This window comes from Meleagris gallopavo, chromosome 14 (genome assembly GCF_905368555.1).
Source record: "Meleagris gallopavo chromosome 14, MGAL_WU_HG_1.1, whole genome shotgun sequence".
Lineage (NCBI taxonomy): Eukaryota > Metazoa > Chordata > Aves > Galliformes > Phasianidae > Meleagris > Meleagris gallopavo.
This window is the reverse complement of record NC_139417.1, coordinates 17,140,476-17,158,668: the sequence shown is the minus strand read 5'-3', so window position 1 is coordinate 17,158,668 and position 18,193 is coordinate 17,140,476. Positions and strand designations below refer to the sequence as shown.

Below are 18,193 nucleotides of genomic sequence, written 5' to 3'. Positions count from 1 at the left end.
ATTCCGAAGATCTAAGAGTTATCAGAGTGGGACACCTCAGTTACATCTTTCCTCTAAACACAAAAGAGGTGGGAGACTACTCACTGAGGACATTCACGTTGGCACTAGCAAGGAGGGTACCATGCTTATTACTGGCCTCACAATGGTACACAGCAGTGTCCTGAAGCTGAAGGTTGGTAAGGCTGAGCTCCCCATCAGAGATTCGCCCTCTGAAGGTCCTACCTGCAAAGACCCAGACCATATCAGAAGATGGTGCTAATTAAGAAACATGAAAAAAGACCAGAAGTCAATGAGCATGAGTGCTATCCCACATTCCCAACAGATGGGAGCAGCACTGGGTGAGGGATTCATGGGCACCGCCCCTACTTTATTCAAGACCATATTTAAATAGTTTAAATATTTGAATATTTAAAGTATTAATTAAATAAATCTGAAGTTACGTCTAAATAAGCATCAAACAAGATGCCATTTGGTGCACTGGACTTTGTGCACTCCCTGGGGGTGATACACGTGCATCCCACCCACTCCCAACAGGATGATGTCAGAGCTTTACTTACTATCAATGGGCATCCCGTTAAGTTTCCACTGAATGGTTGGTTCTGGGTTGCCGATGGCCTCACAAAGCAGCAAAAGATTCTCTCCTAAGCTGTAAACACCACCTCTGGGCTCCTTAATCCACCGAGGAGGCTCTGCAAGAGGGACATGGCATGTAGCAGGTGTCACAGCCAGAACAGTATAACCCTGCTATTACGGTGGTTCTCCAGGAGATGGCAAATGCTGTCAGCAGTTTCCTGGCAGCCTATTATGCAGCTGCAGTGTATTTCTTGCAAATTGACATTAGAAAAGGTAAAAATTAGCATTAACACACATCAATTTCTGTTCTTCAGCTCTGTAAAATGCAAACGTTGGGGAAAGTGTGAAAGCAATGGGCAGTGTCTACCCAAGTGGAAAACAAACACTGAGGAGATGGGAGGTGAGAGGCTGGGAGGGAGGTAAACTTAATCGTGTCAACATTTTCACAAGGACTCTCAGATAGGAGATTGCTGCCTCTGAAATGACATGAGACTATTTCAGCAAGTCAAAACACAATGCAAACAGCCATTCAGCTGAGAGACTCGCTAGATGTGAGCAAATGCTTTGCATCAGCTCACTCAGGAGGGCAGAGCATGGTGATGCAGGAACAGTGTTGATCACCTCCATCTGCTCATTTCCGTGTGCTGGGGAGATGCACTGTGCTATTCATTCAACAGCCTAGTTTTCCATCGTGTATTCAGCTCAGATGCTCATACATAGAACGTTAAAGCATGCTAAAGCATGCTGAGGCATGGAACAGGAGAACCACCATCCTAAGGAGCAAGTTGCCCACAGGGTGGAGGTAGAGGAGCAGCAGTTGGCTGCTGCGTTCCCTATGCCCTCTCCCCCCAGCACTGCCAGTTAAACCAGGACAGCTCTGTCTTTTGCAGAACAACCTCTGAACATCAGATATCCAGATCTCATTAGAAAAAGGAACGGCCATAAGGGAGGGAAGGGAACTGAGAGAAAAAAAATAAACGCATTAATCTGATGAAAGCTTTCTGCTATCCACAAACCAAACGCATTGAGCCTGCATAAACTGCAGAGGATGGCCTTGATCCAAAATAAAGCCTCACATTTGTCATTACCTCTCCCTGAGAAGCAGCAAAGATCCAAGTTTTAATTCCAGACCTGATGCTACCTCTCTTCTGCTGGCCCTGAGCTGATCGCTGGACTCCTCCATCCCTCTTTCCCTATTAGAAAAAGATGAGCTAATGTGTGGGAAGCATGAGGATTCATTAGTTAATTCTCATAAAATGCTTTGAAGATTAACAGCGCTGCTGTCTGGTAATACATCTCCAGATGCTATCAGTGTGATATACTAGAACAGTGTCATTGCTCATATTCACACAGAGATATTAAAAAAATACCCCTGATCTTTGCTGAACAGATCTCTGCCATTTCCACTTTAGAGCACGCATGAAGAGGTGCTGTTCAGCAACAGCTAAATACAAAGTAAAATTTAAGACACCAAAGCTTATATAAAACTATAACATCTTTGCATTTCATTCACGGTACAGATTTCTTCTTTCTGTAGTGCTGCTTGCCCTCCTGCAGTGCAGCACATGCAACCATACTTGTTATGCTTCCTTATATTTGACTGCAGGAAAAAAAAAAGAAATGCACACAGCAGAACGTTTTGGTTTTACCAATCTCTTTCTTTTTCTCTCTCCTATTCTTCACACTTTCATCAGAAAAAAAAAAAAAAAATAGATCAAAGGCATGGAGGTGAAAAGGAGGTAACGCTCCTGATGATTTTTTCCCCTTACTGTGTCCACCACAGAGTACTTGAGACAGGATGCTTCATTGTTTTGGAGGAGGTCAGACACCAGGCACAGCCTACATACGAAGCTTCCTATTTTCATCTGTCCATTCACTTTTGAAAGTCAACTGCAGATATATTCCACTGCTGCTTTCCTTTCTCAGCACGGCAATTGCTGTGGTTGCCCCAAGGAAGTGATGCAACTGTGAAGTTTCAGTCAATGAGATTTTGTCAAGTATGAAATACAATTTCACAGAAAGGTTGAAGAACTTCTATTCTTTGTGGCTGATATGCTATACCACTTATAAGTACATAAAAGGTAATAATAACAAAATATACACTTACACTTTAACAACAGAAACAACCAGCAGTTGGACAATTAAATTGTTAATCTGCAGAAGTAAAACAGTATGGCAAATGTTTCACTGCATAATATATCCTTACAGGCAAGAGATATAAATGTGGTCTATCTAATCAACAGATTTATACTTTTTATATGAATATAATAAGTCTGAAAACAGAAGGGATCTAAAATGGTAATCAAGCCCATTCTTGTGCAATACACCTACAACACATGGGGTGTTTTTTTTCCTTTTTCTGCAAGAGCTGTGTTTCTGAGCAGAGTTCAGATTGTGATCTGGTATTTCTTCTAGATCAGTCTAAGCAGACATCTTCCATCCTGTGTTTATGAAGCCAACTAGTGCTGCCTGATGAGAATTGCTTTGCACTTGTGCTTAGTGAAGCCCATCCTTTTTACTCCTGACCATTTTCCCAGTTTGTCAAGATCACTTCAAATTCTCCTTGCATCTACCCAAGGTCTGGCAATCCATCCCACTCTAGGGTTATCATCTTCAGATTCATATACAGTTATCACTTTGGGGTCTGCATCCCAGCTGAAACAGCTTCCCCATGAAACAGGGAGAACTACAGCTTGAGTCTCATAAAACCAACCAGCCACCTATCTGCCTCACATGAGTTTCACCTATTGTATTTTTCTCTAGCTCAGTAATGAATGTATTACAAGATACAGCTGCAAAGGCCCTTAGCTATTCTCTCATTACGATAATTAATCATCACATTGTAATGATTATTTCTATTAAAGACAGTCTTGAAGCCTCAGTCAAGATCAAGGTACCATTGGATCAGGCACTGTGATAGTGGCAAGAGTTTGAGGTTATACAGTCCCCCAAGCCTAACATTTAAGCAATAACTGAATAAACAAACATTCTCAGTTAAAACAATTTGAGAGCTTGTTTCCATTTTTTTAATAGTTTGTTCTCTCTCTAACAACAACAGGCTTTTTGTGCCTCTTCCAATGTTCTGGGCTACATCTTCCCTTGCAGAGAGATTAAAATATTCAAGTAGTCAACAAATTTACCAGCTGAACATTTTCATATGCTTGGTAATAGTTGCCTGAATCTTTACCCTTGGAGTACTGTAGGATTAGTAAGTGGGCTGCATGAAAATATCATCACTTCAAACTGTTATTTAGAAATCTGATGTGTTGAGAGCCTAAAATATCAGAAAGAAGAGCGGAAGAAGTGACACAGTGCAGGAATGATAGCGAAGTCTTGATTTATACACCAGCATTAGATTGAGCATAGTTGGCAGTTAATAACTGAGATAATTTTTCTTCCATATTTAATTTTCTTTTCCTTGCATACATCCCTTGAGAACAGCCTGTCAGGCATGAGGATGCCCTACGTCAGCAAAACCTCCCTGAAACGAACTGAAATTAATAATGCTTACTTCCCCCAACTCAAGATTTGCCCTTGAGTGTGCACATGCGAGTTGCAGCAAGAATGATGAACATGCCTATCTCTGATGAACGTTAATGACATTTTCTGTTTTGAAATTACAGGAAAAAAATGCTATTTGTGCTCATGATACTCTGTATGTGAGTTCCTAATAGATAGAATTTCTGTTACTGACACCAGCTAATGTTAGTTATACAAATGAAAAATGAACTCAACAGGAATTGCAAAAGCATTCTTTACACTGCAATGGTTAGAGTGTATTTCTTTCTTTCTTAAAATACTTGCTTGCTAATGAGTAGGAACAATTTGCCTAGAAGATTTCCTTCCTCTAGAGGTGGGGAGAAAGAGGGTCAATAATCTGGACTGCTTAATAAATGTTATTTCCCTGATACTTTAGTTTTTGCAGCTCCTGCAATTTCTTTGAAGGATTCAATTTTTACAGGCAAGAAAATCATAGCCAGATTGTTAAAATATTCAGCTAGAGCAGTGATGCTCCAAACCATCTGTAATGATTTCTAGAAGTCAGCACTTCCCCTCCATCGCAGCTGAACACTTGCCATGCTTTGGTATCCTCCTTTGCCTCACTTCCAGGAAGGGAGAGAAGACTATGACACAAAAGGCTGTGCCAAGTGAAAGGGGAGAATTTATCATGTAAGGAGAGAATTCAATTTTGTAAACGAAGAGAGGAGTGGTACCATATGCATTTAACTGTGGTGTAAACTAAAAAAAGAAAATTGAGCTAAATGATCTGGCCCAGTGTAGACATTTTTACATTTTTAAGATCAAGTAGAATAATTACATTCTCTAGTCTGACTTTCAGATTAATACAAGACATTTTTATCAATACCTCTGCTTGACTAACTTGCATCTTAATGTATTGGATCTATAATTTATGCATATATCTGTGCTTTCGCTTACTCCTTTGTAAAGCCTTCATGGTTTAGGAAAAAATCACACATTAATTCTATTCAAAAACAAACACTCCTTTCTGCAACTTTCCCGGAACTAGAGGGCAGGTCCTGCAAGCAGAAGTTGATATCACTGGTTAAGTTTATGGTTTATTAAAAAGTGATATAAGAAAAATTTACTTCCCATTGATCACCTATCAGTGTTCAAAACAAAAAGCTCAGTAAAATGTACTCCGCACCTTCTACATGAACATGGAATTCATGTTTTGCTCTGCCCACAGGGTTGCTTGCTGTGCACTGGTAGGTTCCTTCATCAGCTGCAGACACGTTTTCTATCTTCAGTACCTTCCCAAATTTATCTGTTACAGGTTTGTCCTTGGGCAAGTTTTCAGTAACTTTGACCCAGCTTAGATGAGGAGTTGGGCTAGTAGTAAAGAAGAAAAAAAAGATTTTGAGTTGGATACCAAGACGCTGTAATGATTCGTGTTAGCATAGCTGCTGGAATTCATGCATATGAGTTGCAAAAAGTTTTCAGTTGTTTGAGCTCTTTCAAAACCCCAAGCAATAGTACAGGCTGTACTATAGACTACTTCTAGTCAACACTGTCCCTTGATTTGAAGGACCCCTATGAATAAGTCCTTCATAGCCAAGCCTAGGCCATGGCACAAGGCTGCATTCCTTGTAAACATTGGCATGAACTGTGTCAGAAGGAATGGAGCTCATCCTGTCTGACTCCAAAAGGGCATTCTAGGACAAACAAGGAGGCAAAGACTTCACTGGAGTGACTTCATTCAGCCTTGCTGGATTAGGAAGACGTCCAGACATTGGAGATGGCTGAAAACGTTCCTTACGCTTTCAGAAAGCAAGTGACACAGAAATTCAGGACAGACTGCTGTATGCACAGTCCCAGCTGGGATTCATGACCCCGACACCATATACTTTGTCATATCTGCTTACACTTGTGTCCATCTGTCATGATGGCAAAATGCCCAGGCACAAGCTACTCAAAGGCCCAGGTACCAAAAAAAACCTATGGCTTTCCAAGAGCAGTGAGCATAACGGTACAAATGTTCTGTTCCCTGCAAGGGTTCCTTTCTTGCTTGTCTACCAAAGTCTGGCACCATGTTGCCTCAGTGCTGTACTGAGGGAATGCCCTCCCGACACTGATGTTACTCAGATTATAAGGTTTCAGAAATGACAGATTGGAAATGTACTTATTTCCTTATTTTGCAATTGGCTGCCCCTGATCTTAGTTACTTGAAATCTGGCTCAGTCTATCCACTTCCCTGATTTGTGGGTATTTGGTTGGATGGACTGGCAAAGACATAGATAAAGCTAATCATTTTTCTGCTGAAAGTGGAGAATTCAGCAAATATTTTATTTTTGCTTAAGTGCTACGTTTTCGACGCGTTGCCATGAAGAAAAGACTAAGGACTGGAGAAATAAAGCTCCTCTTGAGCAGAGACTTTGTCGTCCTTTGAAACTGAATAGTAAAATAAAAAATGGCTTTTTGTTTCAAAAATAGTTTCCTAGAAATTATTGAATGAAACGAAAACATTTCTTCTTTTCACGTTTTTCCAAATAGTGCCTTTTTTTCCTCTCCTTTTGTATGTGGTATTTTTAGTTCCTGCACATGAAAATTCATATTTGTGTATTTCTGAGATGATTTGCCTGTTCAGTACCTTGACAACATTATAAACTCATAGCTATGGACTTGTGGCCTGAGAATTAGTTTGATGTGCAATGAATTAGACAAGAAAGTGCTGCAAGAGGGAACTAAAACTCACTGCAGATAGCTGGAGCAAATCCAACCGAGACAAGTAATTTACCACCTCTCAAAAGATGGCAACCAACTGCAGAGGCATAATCTTGCCAACTCAAATGATGATCAAAGAGCGATGCCTCTTCAACATAGAAAAACAAAATGCCCCAAACATGTTTGTTCAGGCAGATAAATATCCTGATTTCAGAATTTTATAAGGGGGGATAATTGCACAGCCTTTAATATGAGTTATCGGTCTACTAACTGCGGTGTGCAACCACAGACCTGCAGCCCCACGAAAGACCATGAGAACCCAATGGCTTAAGTCTCCATTTAATGAAAGCCCTATCACAAACAAACCAGAAGCAACTGTGCTTTCAATTGTGGTTTAGTGATGACAGAGTTTTTTCTCTGGTGATAACTCTACTGGGGCAAACTATTGCATCTGCTAGCAGGCAGTAAAATCAGAAAGCTGGACTGAGGGCATAGTGGAGCTTATTTCTGCCCTGAACTATGGCTGCAGAAACCAGGTCCAGAGAGATACTCACAGCTTCATCTAGAGGACCACGCTTAAATGAGCACTGTTCCTTTCTTTATTTACCTTATTTTGTCCTGTTAAATTACAATAGAAAATAAAATTGATCTCATTTCCCAGCACAAAACGGCTGCTTGAAATGCTCCCTGTATTATTACAGTGAGCACATCCTCACTGAGATATTCTGCCATGCTTAATACAGCCCGAGCCATGACTAGAGCTGCCAGAGCTCTGTGCTGCTTTACGAGGAATACATTTGCTCTAGGAAAACACTGCATAAGTCTCAATTTAAAATTAAACAGACATATACATACACTTGTAGCAGAATAAGGTGATTAAATCTGTGTATTATTGCACATTACTCACAGTCCTTCAGCAATACACTCGAGTTGCAGGACACCTCCCTTGATAACAGTGACTGATGAGCTGCTGCCAGCAGATTCAGGAGGGATCAGCAGTTTGGGTTTTCTTTCTTTAATAAAATTTGCTAGAATAGAAAATATATATATAAGTTAGATTCAAAATCTTTGCATCTTTGCTTTTCCTTCCAGTAACATTACAAACGTTATTCTAGTCTGAAGGCTTCTAACATCAGTTTCTTAGTTTGCTTACTGTTTTATATGGTTTAAGATCAATGCAGGAAGAATCCTGTTCTGCTTACAGCTAGAAAATCGTGACAGTGGTAACAGGAGGCAGCAGTACCAGGGAAGCTCCATTTCCTGTGGCTTCATGTCCTTGCTTTCCCAGCACTGGCCTCTTTCTATCATGTATGTTGGCCAATTGTTGATACACTTGATCTTCCAATTATTGATCTTCTGGTGTGCAGCATCTTTATCAGCACCCATCTTCTGCATTGACTCTCCTTCATTTTCTAAAACTCAGATGGAAACCCATCTTTCTGACTTGAATATCCCCCAGAAATGCCCTTGTTATAATTACGAAATCTACAGTAATGGAGATAGAATTAGTAAAGGAGACTGTTTAAATAATAAAACAAGATTGGCCTGCATTTGATTTCAATGGACCATTTATTCCAGCCTGCTAAACAATGGTTTCACGATGAAACATGCATAGAGTTAAATGGCTGTCCAGTTATTGCTATAATAACAATTAGTACAGTAATGAATAAGTCCCCAAATGGTCCTAGTTCTTAAAAAATAGTCGGTTATGGATGATTTGGTGAAATATCACATGCATCTTTCTGAAAAACCTTTTATTTTTTTCATCCCCCTGCTATTTATCTTTTCAAACCTGTGTTACAAGTGTTCAGAGCTGCAGCAACACTTTGGTGCTTCTGGACATGCTCACATGTTTTCCATCTGCCCTCCTGCTGCCATAGGCAGGCATGCACCCTTCCACCAAAGCACTGCACACCAGCCTTGCCTGTTCTGCTCACACTGACAGCCTCCTTGGGACAAGTCCTGAGGACTTACCAGTGCTTTGAGCCACTCCACCTTGAAATACTCAAGGAGGATCCACTTTTCAAAAGCTCCAGTGCTCATTCAGCAGAATGAGGTGTTTCAGGAGTTTCAAGATTTTGCATCTTGAAAAACAGAGGCTCTCAGAAGCAATTTAACCAAACAAACTGGCTTCAAAAGCTACATATGAAAATGGAGACACTCGTTTTTTGGTTTTTTGTTTTTGTTTTCTTTAAAGAAACTAACAGGTTGGAAAATGGCAGGAATAGCCACCAGCTCCCTTCTGAACTACCCACATTGTCTGCATAAATTTCAGAGCGTTTTTGGGATATGACTCCACAAATCAGTGAGCACAAAACATGGGAAGAGGTGGATCCTCAGGATGAGAAGTGCTTTGTTGGAGTGCTTACCTGTGGCGAATACCAAACAGCACAACACACAGCCAAAGTGAACCATCTCACGTTCACCCTGTGTACAGCTACAGACGTGCACAATTAACACAGTGCAGCTAAAGCTCTGCAAATCCACACCTTAAGCTCACCCTGGAGTAATGCAGCCTCAGGGTGACCTGTTAGACGTGGATTCAGTTTCAAACCACAGCAGCTTAATGGCAGTGTCTCCTTCACCACCAGAGGAAGATGCAGAGTGCCATGCTCTGACTCCTGCTCTGAACTGATAACACTGCCTGACTCCTTACTTACATTATGTTCTGAGATGTGAATATTTCTTTCTTGAATAAGAAAACTACCTCTTTGTTAAAAACCCTTCAGATTTCTGTCAAAAAGTACAAGATGAGCAAATTGTACTCCACGGACCACTTAAATCCATCCCATTGCAATAAAAAGGCTTTTGTGATTTTTTCTTTTCATCCTCCCAAGCAGCAGCTCACATTTCATTTCAGCTGGTAGATTCTCAGTGTAAAGGCTAAATAACAGATGCATTCAACTCACCCTTAGTAACCGCAGCATTAGGTGAGCCTGAGTCATTAGCATGCTTAACTGAAATAAATAAAAGTGACAACCAAATACAAACGTGCATAGTTGACGTAAAATGAAAAGAAACAACAAATCAACCAAAACCAAACAATGTCCCCCCCCAGTAAATTTCTGCCATGGAAGAAAAAAAAAAGAAACAAAAGATGACATAAATCAACAGATGAGCAATGAATTTCTGAAAATAAAAAAAAACCATTTACATACATGTAATATTCTGCAAAATACTTCATGGTGATATAACCAACTTGGCATAGAGAATAGCAGGCAACCTCCAGCTGAGGGTACAAAACTTGTAAATGCACACCTCACATCTACACTTGCACTCAGTCTCAGGTCTCCAACAGCGTGCATGCACACACCAAAGCCTTTCTTTCAGAGACCCAGAATCAAACACTGCCCCATTTTCTCTAATCTGCACGTGCACGGCTGTGGGGCTGGACACATTATAAATGCTATGGAGGGCAACGTGGCATTTTGCTATTTATCTCACAATTATTATCCCAAGATACAGATTAAGCAAGTATTAAGATACCAGATACAAACCCAGTATTAATCATTTATCTTTTTTTTTTTTTTAATCCTAACAAGAAACTCTCAAAACCATATATTTAATATTAGGCTTTCATTCACAAAGAAAAATCTCCTTGGCTTTCTGGGCTACATAAACCCAAAAGGTCAGAAGCATTAACGAAACAGAAGACTGATATTAAGGGCACAGGCAGCTTCAGCTCTTGCTGCAAACCTTAACTGAATTCATTACAGCCAAAAGAGATTCAAGCAAAACAGGATGGCTCTGCAGATGCTGTAAGCTGCCTCATTTCCACCAGCTTCTGCAGGGCCTTACTCTTTTAACAGAGCTGACAGCATGCCCTGAAAAGCTTCTAGTGTTTTGCAAAACACTTTGACGCTGCTCCCTGCACAACATTTCACAAGGAAGATGTTATTGCCCCATGTGTCCCTGTGGCAGCCTGAAAAGGGACCATTTTGCTTCTAGCCTGCAATGCACAGGCAGCGTGCATCTGGACCATCACAGCAGTCACTGTTGCAGAGGTTGAAAATCAGGCCTATAGTTCTTGTTGCCGAGCAGCAGCCCATTTCTCCTTAGAGAAGAGGGGAGGGACAGTTGTGTCTCCTTTTTCATAAAAGTAAAGACACAGAGGCTTCCAGGGCCAAGCCACCAGCAGGGCTGAGCCTGTAGCCCAGTCCCACAGCTGCACTCAGACCAACCAACAGTGCAGTGATGTGGAAGCCTCAATGTCCTCGAGACCCAGGCAAGTCCCATCAGGGACCACCAGAGAAGCAAGTTTCCCTCCTGCTTCACCACCTTTCACTGAAGAGAGAGCAGGAGGAAGAGCAGGCTACGTTGGGGGGCCAACAGCTGCATCTGGGGGCTTTGGGGCTCACATCTGCTGATGTGATGTGATCACACTGACGTCCAGGGAGTCAAAAAAGAAAAACAACAGTAAGCAAGAAACAACGCATCCACAAACTTACAACGGGAAACCTTCAGTGTCATTGGCATTTTCTGTACAATTGTCCTCAGTTTTGGAAATGCTGCGAAGCAACAATAATCACTTCGGCTGTCATTTTCTTCCACATTTGCAAAGTAGAGATCTCCCTTAAGGCTCATGGAGACCCTTTCATCTTGAGGAATGTGCTGCAAATCTAGCAAGAAAAAATAATTACGATATGGTAATGATACTGAGCTGCTTCACCAACATGACTACCAATGCTCTGCTGTCATGCGTTTGCTTCCAGATACAGCACATAACTTTGATGTGAAAGAGGCAGAAGGCCCAGCACAACCCATGGGTTATTCACCAATACTCAGCGTACAGAACTGCATACACAGCTCCTTCTCAGCCAGAGAAAATGTCCAACACCTCTCCCCAATACAAAGGCCAGTAATGCTGATATGGAGGTCACTATTTGCAGATGTGCCAATCTCCTGACCACTTTGCTCTTCTGTAATTACAGATTAGAGCAGGGTAGCATTAGTATGGACTGGTGAGACTACACTGTCTTTCTTGATCCAGCCATATGCAGACCTATGCTAAGTATGTATGTCAGGAGTGGAGAGGCTGCCTCATAAGATCAGAGGTTTAATCTGGCACCCTGTCTCTGCAAGAACTTGGTGAACATCAGAAACAAACCCTTCGTGTCACAGCAGTATCTTGCTTCTCGTAGCCAGAAAACCTTACAGAATACAAATGCTGAAGAAACACTGAAGAATGCAACAATGAAAATCACGTCAAAACTAAGAAACAATTATGCATACCTGACACTGAAGCATAAAGTAATGGTTGATTCATGAGAAGAAAACAGTAATGATAGACATAATATATTGGTACATTTTGTTTTCTCTACCCTAAATGCAGCAGTCTTCCTTACTGGTAGATGTACTCACTGATATTTAAGCTCTGCTATGTGCTGTCAATGTACTCTTCAATTTGCTTGTTCTATGTAAAGACATCTCTATTTCCCATTTTTCAATTTTTATTTATTTATCAATATCCTGATCTTTTCCCCCGACACCTGCAGAATTACCATTCCCATCAGCTATAAAACTGTTATGAAACTGCTTTAGAAGACAAATGTTCTGAGTTTCCTTACATGAAGCACGTGTAAGTTGTTTACTTACCAATATTCATCCAATAGATATGCAAAGGTGGGATCCCTTTTGGGGGGTTACAGTGCAAGATCACAGAATCACCATGCTCCACGTCAAGGGGCTCAATTTTTTCTTTAGGGAATTTCGGTACACCTGTGCAAAAGCAAAGAAGTTCCTCTTTTACTGTTATCCTTGGAAATTTTCCCTTTAGTTCCCAATAAAATATTTACTTTAACATCACAATTTGCATTCTTGCCTTTAGGTATTCCTATTGTTTATCAAGTGGTACAGAGTAACAAAGCATTTCACAAAGAGCAAGACATTTTTGCTAGTTTTGTTCATTCATTAAGTGATTTGTCCGTGCTGCCCATGAGTTCTGCTGAAGAATTATTTTAGTGTATTTATTTTCAAATGCTGTCATTTATTTGACTAGTCCCTGCCAGACAGCACAAAGAGACAGATAACTGAAATGGGATCCTAAAATGAGCACAGACGACAGGGTTCTGACAGATCTCTGGAGATCAAAAATCAGTCTGGGAGCACAGGCTCTTCTGGGAAGTCTTTGGCTGAACAGCAGTTCCCAAGAAGCCACTGCAAGTCGGTGCAGGTGAGGACAGACATCAGACAGCTATTCTGCCTTGTGCTTGGAGCCATCCCGACTCTTATCCATCTCCAGAATGAGATGAAGCAGAAGCCTTATGTAAAGACAATATTGCTTCCACGTGCCCTCAGGTGTAAAACCTCTGCTGTGCAGATCTGCAGGGTTTCTCAGCGAGCTTGTCCTTCAGGATGCAGAGAGGCTTGGCGCAAGGGAATACACCGGAGGTGCAAAAGGAAAGCATTATTTGGCTTAAATATAGGTTAAATAATTAACGGATTAAGGACTTGGGTTAATTGCCAAGGGAGTCAGCAGACTGTTTAAAGCCTGAACGACACCTGGCAAGGATCATCTACCTGGACTGTATCAGCATCCCAAAAATGCAACTGGAGCATATCCAAGTGGAGAGGAAGTCGAGCTGGGCTGGAACCCTCCCCAAAGCAAGCACTGGAAGACTGCAGCTCAGAGATTACTGTGAAGAAATTAGTCTGCAAATGTAACCACTCCTTAAACGAATTCAACTAAGACAGTTTCAGGGCGGACACTCTTCTGATTTCAGACAAGTTCAAACTCATGAAAGTTTCAGTTCAGGCAACTTCATTAAACGTTAAAATTATCAGCAATTAAACAGCGACTGAATGAAAGCATCCTGGCTGTGCAGGGCCAGACTGGCACAGCAACTAGTGCCATCCTGGTGTTCAAGGCATGAGAGGGCACTCTGGGAGCAAATAAACAATTTAATATGTCAGTAGTCCAGGGGCACTGCAAGACAGCAGCAGAAGTCAAACTGAAAAGGAGGTTGAGAAGAAATACAAGGCCAGGACTGGGAGCTTTTTTAATTGTAGCATTAGTGAACACAAAACAAAGCAATCAATACAGTGCTGATTGCCTGAGTGCAAATTGGTCATAGGTTGTTGGGTTTTTTTTTAATCTCCAAAAGTGTTGTTGATATGAATAGAAATTATTAGGGAAAACAACAAGGATCTAATGAGCATCACCCACTCTGTAGTTGGCATTTCAAGTAAGGGAAAGAACTCCGTGTTAAATCCAATACATTCAATAATCAATACTCTTCAAGCCCTGGAAAGTGCATCTCTTGACTGCTGGAGAGGGAAAACATTTTCCAGTGGGAAAAAGCCAATTTGTTGACCTAAAGCCTGCTTACTTTTCCCAAAAGCACATCACTCAAAGCTAGGAGTGCTGGATCAGGTGAAGGATAAGGGATTTCTGACTAAGTCAACAAAATCAGGAGGTCAGCAAATAGACCAATAGTGAGACTGCTCATCTAAGGCACGGGAAACTTTTGTTCAAACCCATTTTCTGCCTCATTTGGCACAACAATAAAATCTGGGTCTTCAATACCCCAGTTGGGTGCCATAATCACTGGCCTTTCCAGTCAGCTTCTGTAGCCAATAATTACCTAATTATACAAAAAGATATCAATTCCCACCAGGAGACAGTGAAAAATCACCATCTTGGAGTCAATAGCTGGCAGTGCAGGCATTCCTTTCAGGACAGGCCCAGATGCCCACTTTGGTTCCTACTGGGGGAAGCAGCACTGTGAACCCCAATGTCTTGTACAACTTTACAACGTATTTGAACAAAGAGGTGTTTGAGGCTCCTTGGGTTTTCTACACTGTTTCATTTCACTTTGTTCTAAACTTTGATGTTCCCTCAATGCATAACTGGGAGTGCTTTGAACCCTTCAAGTTTTACAAGAGAAGAATATTCAATTTTCATAACAAATTCCTGAGTCAAATCTCCTGACAAATATATTTACTTGCTGGTGCCCCATCGGTCTCATAGACTAGAAAAATGATTGCTTCTGAAAGGAGATTTATTAAGGCTCAGAAGCTAATATCACTTTAGGCTTTGGCTCTTGCACATCAGTTTTCAGTACATACATGGAAGAAATGGCTGGTTTTCTTTTCTGCTGTGCTGCTCTGTTTTAATTGGTGGATATTCCAGAATCAATCTCTACTGATTTGTGGCTGATCTCAGAAACTATCACCATCAAATTAAGCTAGAAAATACCGCAGAAGATTAACTGTGTCACAAAAGTGACACAGGATGGAATTATCAAAGCAGCACATGGACACTGTAAAATTTACAACCAATTGATCTCCTTGCAGCGATACCACTAAAATCGTCATGTCAGTCCTACATGCAATTCCCCACATACAGACATAATGAGAGAGGCCAGAGAATCCAGGGTAGCTCTAGTGCTACATCTCACATATCCATAACGCAGGGGAGAATGTTATTTAATGGCTCTGAGAAAGGCTTGCTGAAGTACCAGTGGGAGGACACTCAGAACACAGGCAATCAAGGTGTGTAATAGCCACAGGGAAGATGACAAACTGCACACCTGACTTCAGTTATGGAAACATCTTCTAAAAGCCCACATTGATATATAAAGCTCTCAAAACAGTAGCAGGAAAGACTTCATTGCTGAAGTATTATTTCCTGCCAAGGCTGTATCTTGAATGATGAACAGCATTTAAAAACCAGAATCGCTGTGCTGTGACAGTGTATAAACCATGGAAATGGAAGATTACCGTTTCCAGAGTCATCTGTATAAGGAACCAGCCTCTCTTTAATCCCCGGGGTGACTCAAAGTTTAATGACCTAACTGTGCTTGAGATTAGGCTGAAATACCAGTGACAAATTAGGCTGGCTGAGAGAAATTTCAGAACAGAGGCTGGGTCAGTCTCTCCTACTTACCTGTTCAGAATATGCAGTAGAGACATGAAAAGCAAATATAAAATCTGAATTTGAGTCAAGCTGCATACAGAAGTTTAGCAACCTGACTCTCAGCACCCTGGTGCAAGCAGGTCTGCTGCAGGTTTACTCGGACACCTATTAGCACACTTTTTGTTTCTGTCCTAATGCTAACAGCTGTAATGACTTTGTACAATTACAACTGTAATGTACAATTACATCCTGTACTGAGGATGAGAATTTATACCAGATAGAGAATGGAGTGCATTTAGCCTGGTGTTTCACACGTTCCTGGGAAAAGCACTGAGAAGTCAAACTGAAGGCAAAAGGTTTCTGTAAATAGCTGCAGAAGTCCTTGGCATACCACTGTACCTGGTTCCTATCAGTAACTGGTTTAAAATGGGAGCTGATTCATTATTTTAAGTCAGCAATTAATATATATTTTGCAAAACTATTGTAGGAAAACATCACTATGCACTAGGTCTCCTTTTATAACTTTCTCTGTAGTCACTGTTGGAGATGCGTCTTGGATGCACAGTTGTATCATGGATACAACAAAATCCCTAAAAGATATTAGGGTAATGAAGAACAGAAATAATCAATAAAATGCTATACCTTGGAAATTCCTAGTTCATCAGACATTTTGATTAGGAGCTAAACAATTTGTTATACAGATGCATGGCACAACACATGAAAGAATCTTAAACATCACTTAAAGTCACCAACCAGTGAGTACAGCTAGAGCAGCTTCCTCTATTCAGTTCAGTGCATCAACTGCTATTCTGGTCCATGCTGTAAACGCAGTAGTTAAATCTGTAATTTCCACTGCAACTTTTGAACTGTTTATGAGATATTACCTGCTTTTGTAATGGATTTTTTTAATTGCTTTATTACATTGAAAAAGTTAGGAAGTCTGACTGTCAGGAAGTCCGGGGATGTCAGGCCCCTTGCTCTCAAAGAAACAATTGTCTCTCAAGCAGACAATTTTATGTCTAGGCTCTGTTTCCATCCTCAGAACTTTTGTCTTTTAGAGCAAAGCCTTTAGAAATACTGAACATAAATTTTAACTGTTTGCCATGAAGAGTCTTTTACACTACAGTTAATTAAAGAAGTTTAAACCCTGCTTCTTCTCTTTCTTCTGGCATTGGGCCTGCTCAGTAGTTTGAGCCATAGATTCCCTGAATACAGGAGGAAAGGAACCGAGGTCTGTGTTCTCACCACTACATCCATCTTCATTTTGCATGTATCTTGTAACAATCTAGACTTTGTAAATGATACAAAAACGCAGATTATTCTCACAGCCAATTCTTCCTCTTTCCCCTTAATGTCATCATATATAGAGGAGGTGGGGTATTTTCATTATGTAGGTGACATTTAATGATCATTCCTTTTGACGCTGCTAATGCTTTCCTGGAATCACTACTCTGAGTAAACACTCTTTTGTTCTCCTTTTCAGCAGCAACCTTACTTTCCTTACAAACCTGACATTCTACTTCTGTACAATGCAAATTTAATTTATGAAAAAAACCTACCCTAGTCTGTCTTGCTGTTTTCTTCTTTACTTCACTGGCACAGCGACTTGCCAAGCAGCTTACATTTTACTTGAATACAGCTGGCAAAGCACTGCCACCTCTGCATCATTATCATGAATACGTGTAGTGATCTCATATGTACCAGTCGCTGCTTCAAAACTTGTGGGTGAATAGAGGTAATTTATCCCAAAGTCTTCTGTGTCTGATTGCCTAATTTGCAGCGGTTCTGTGCACCAGCAGATTTCTTTCATTTGAGCAGAGCTGTAGACTATCCAGCGCTCCAGAAAATAAAAGGTGTCTTCTGTGCTCCCTGAATCCTGATTTAATTTACAGCATTTACGTTATACAGTTAAAGAAACAGAGGCAGAAGTATATGAATTCAAGTAAATGCCCTACTGTCATTTAGAAGGTTCTCAAGTTTTCCTCTTCTAATTTCATGTTTTCCTATACTGAATTTGTGACCAATATTGCCTTTCTCTTCCTCAGTTACTCTCAAACAACAAGTTCCCAAATTTCTTGATATGAAGCCATCATATAAACACTGTCCTGGCCAATGCCCAGCTACATGACCTCCAGCTTTTACCAGTCAATTTTGTTCATCTCCACAACCCCAGTCCTGAAAGCCACCTAATTTTCCCCCTGCCTTCCTCTATGCTAACTATGGAAATATGAAAATTACTGATCATAGAAATGAATAACTATATAACAGTTTTGAGAGCTCATTTTCCATTCAACCCCAGAACTTTAACATTTTCCCTTAAGTATTTATACTACACCCTGAATGCTACTGACACCAGGCTAATGAACTTATGGTTGATTGGACTGATTGGATTCCAAACACTTGCACTGTTTGCTGTTTCACAACAATAAGCTGCTATTTCTCCCATCCTCTCCCTAACTTCACATTCCATGCTCTGAGATGGAGACCATACTGTGTTCCCAATTTCTGGGCACTCAGCCCCACAGTAACCAGGCTGGGATATTATAGGCTTACAACTCTAAGTAGCATTTACCTTCCAAT

The 18,193-nt window shown here is 40.8% G+C and overlaps 1 protein-coding gene across 12 annotated transcripts in view; it reads right to left on the bottom strand.

Moving 5' to 3' along the window:
* The window catches only part of CHL1 (cell adhesion molecule L1 like), a 108,683-nt gene that overhangs the window by 27,170 nt on the left and 63,320 nt on the right, over positions 1 to 18,193 (bottom strand). For 10 of the 12 annotated variants that reach the window (XM_085235706.1, XM_085235705.1, XM_085235708.1 and 7 more), the window contains 7 exons: positions 12,352 to 12,474; positions 11,205 to 11,375; positions 9,666 to 9,713; positions 7,664 to 7,784; positions 5,240 to 5,424; positions 558 to 689; positions 85 to 222 (listed from right to left, as the gene is read on the bottom strand). In XM_085235706.1, the coding sequence (XP_085091832.1) occupies positions 85 to 222; positions 558 to 689; positions 5,240 to 5,424; positions 7,664 to 7,784; positions 9,666 to 9,713; positions 11,205 to 11,375; positions 12,352 to 12,474 (918 nt within the window). Of the gene's footprint in view, positions 1 to 84; positions 223 to 557; positions 690 to 5,239; positions 5,425 to 7,663; positions 7,785 to 7,958; positions 9,255 to 9,665; positions 9,714 to 11,204; positions 11,376 to 12,351; positions 12,475 to 18,193 lie in introns of those variants that run through there. The other 2 variants (XM_085235710.1, XM_085235714.1) reach the window with 2 other exon arrangements.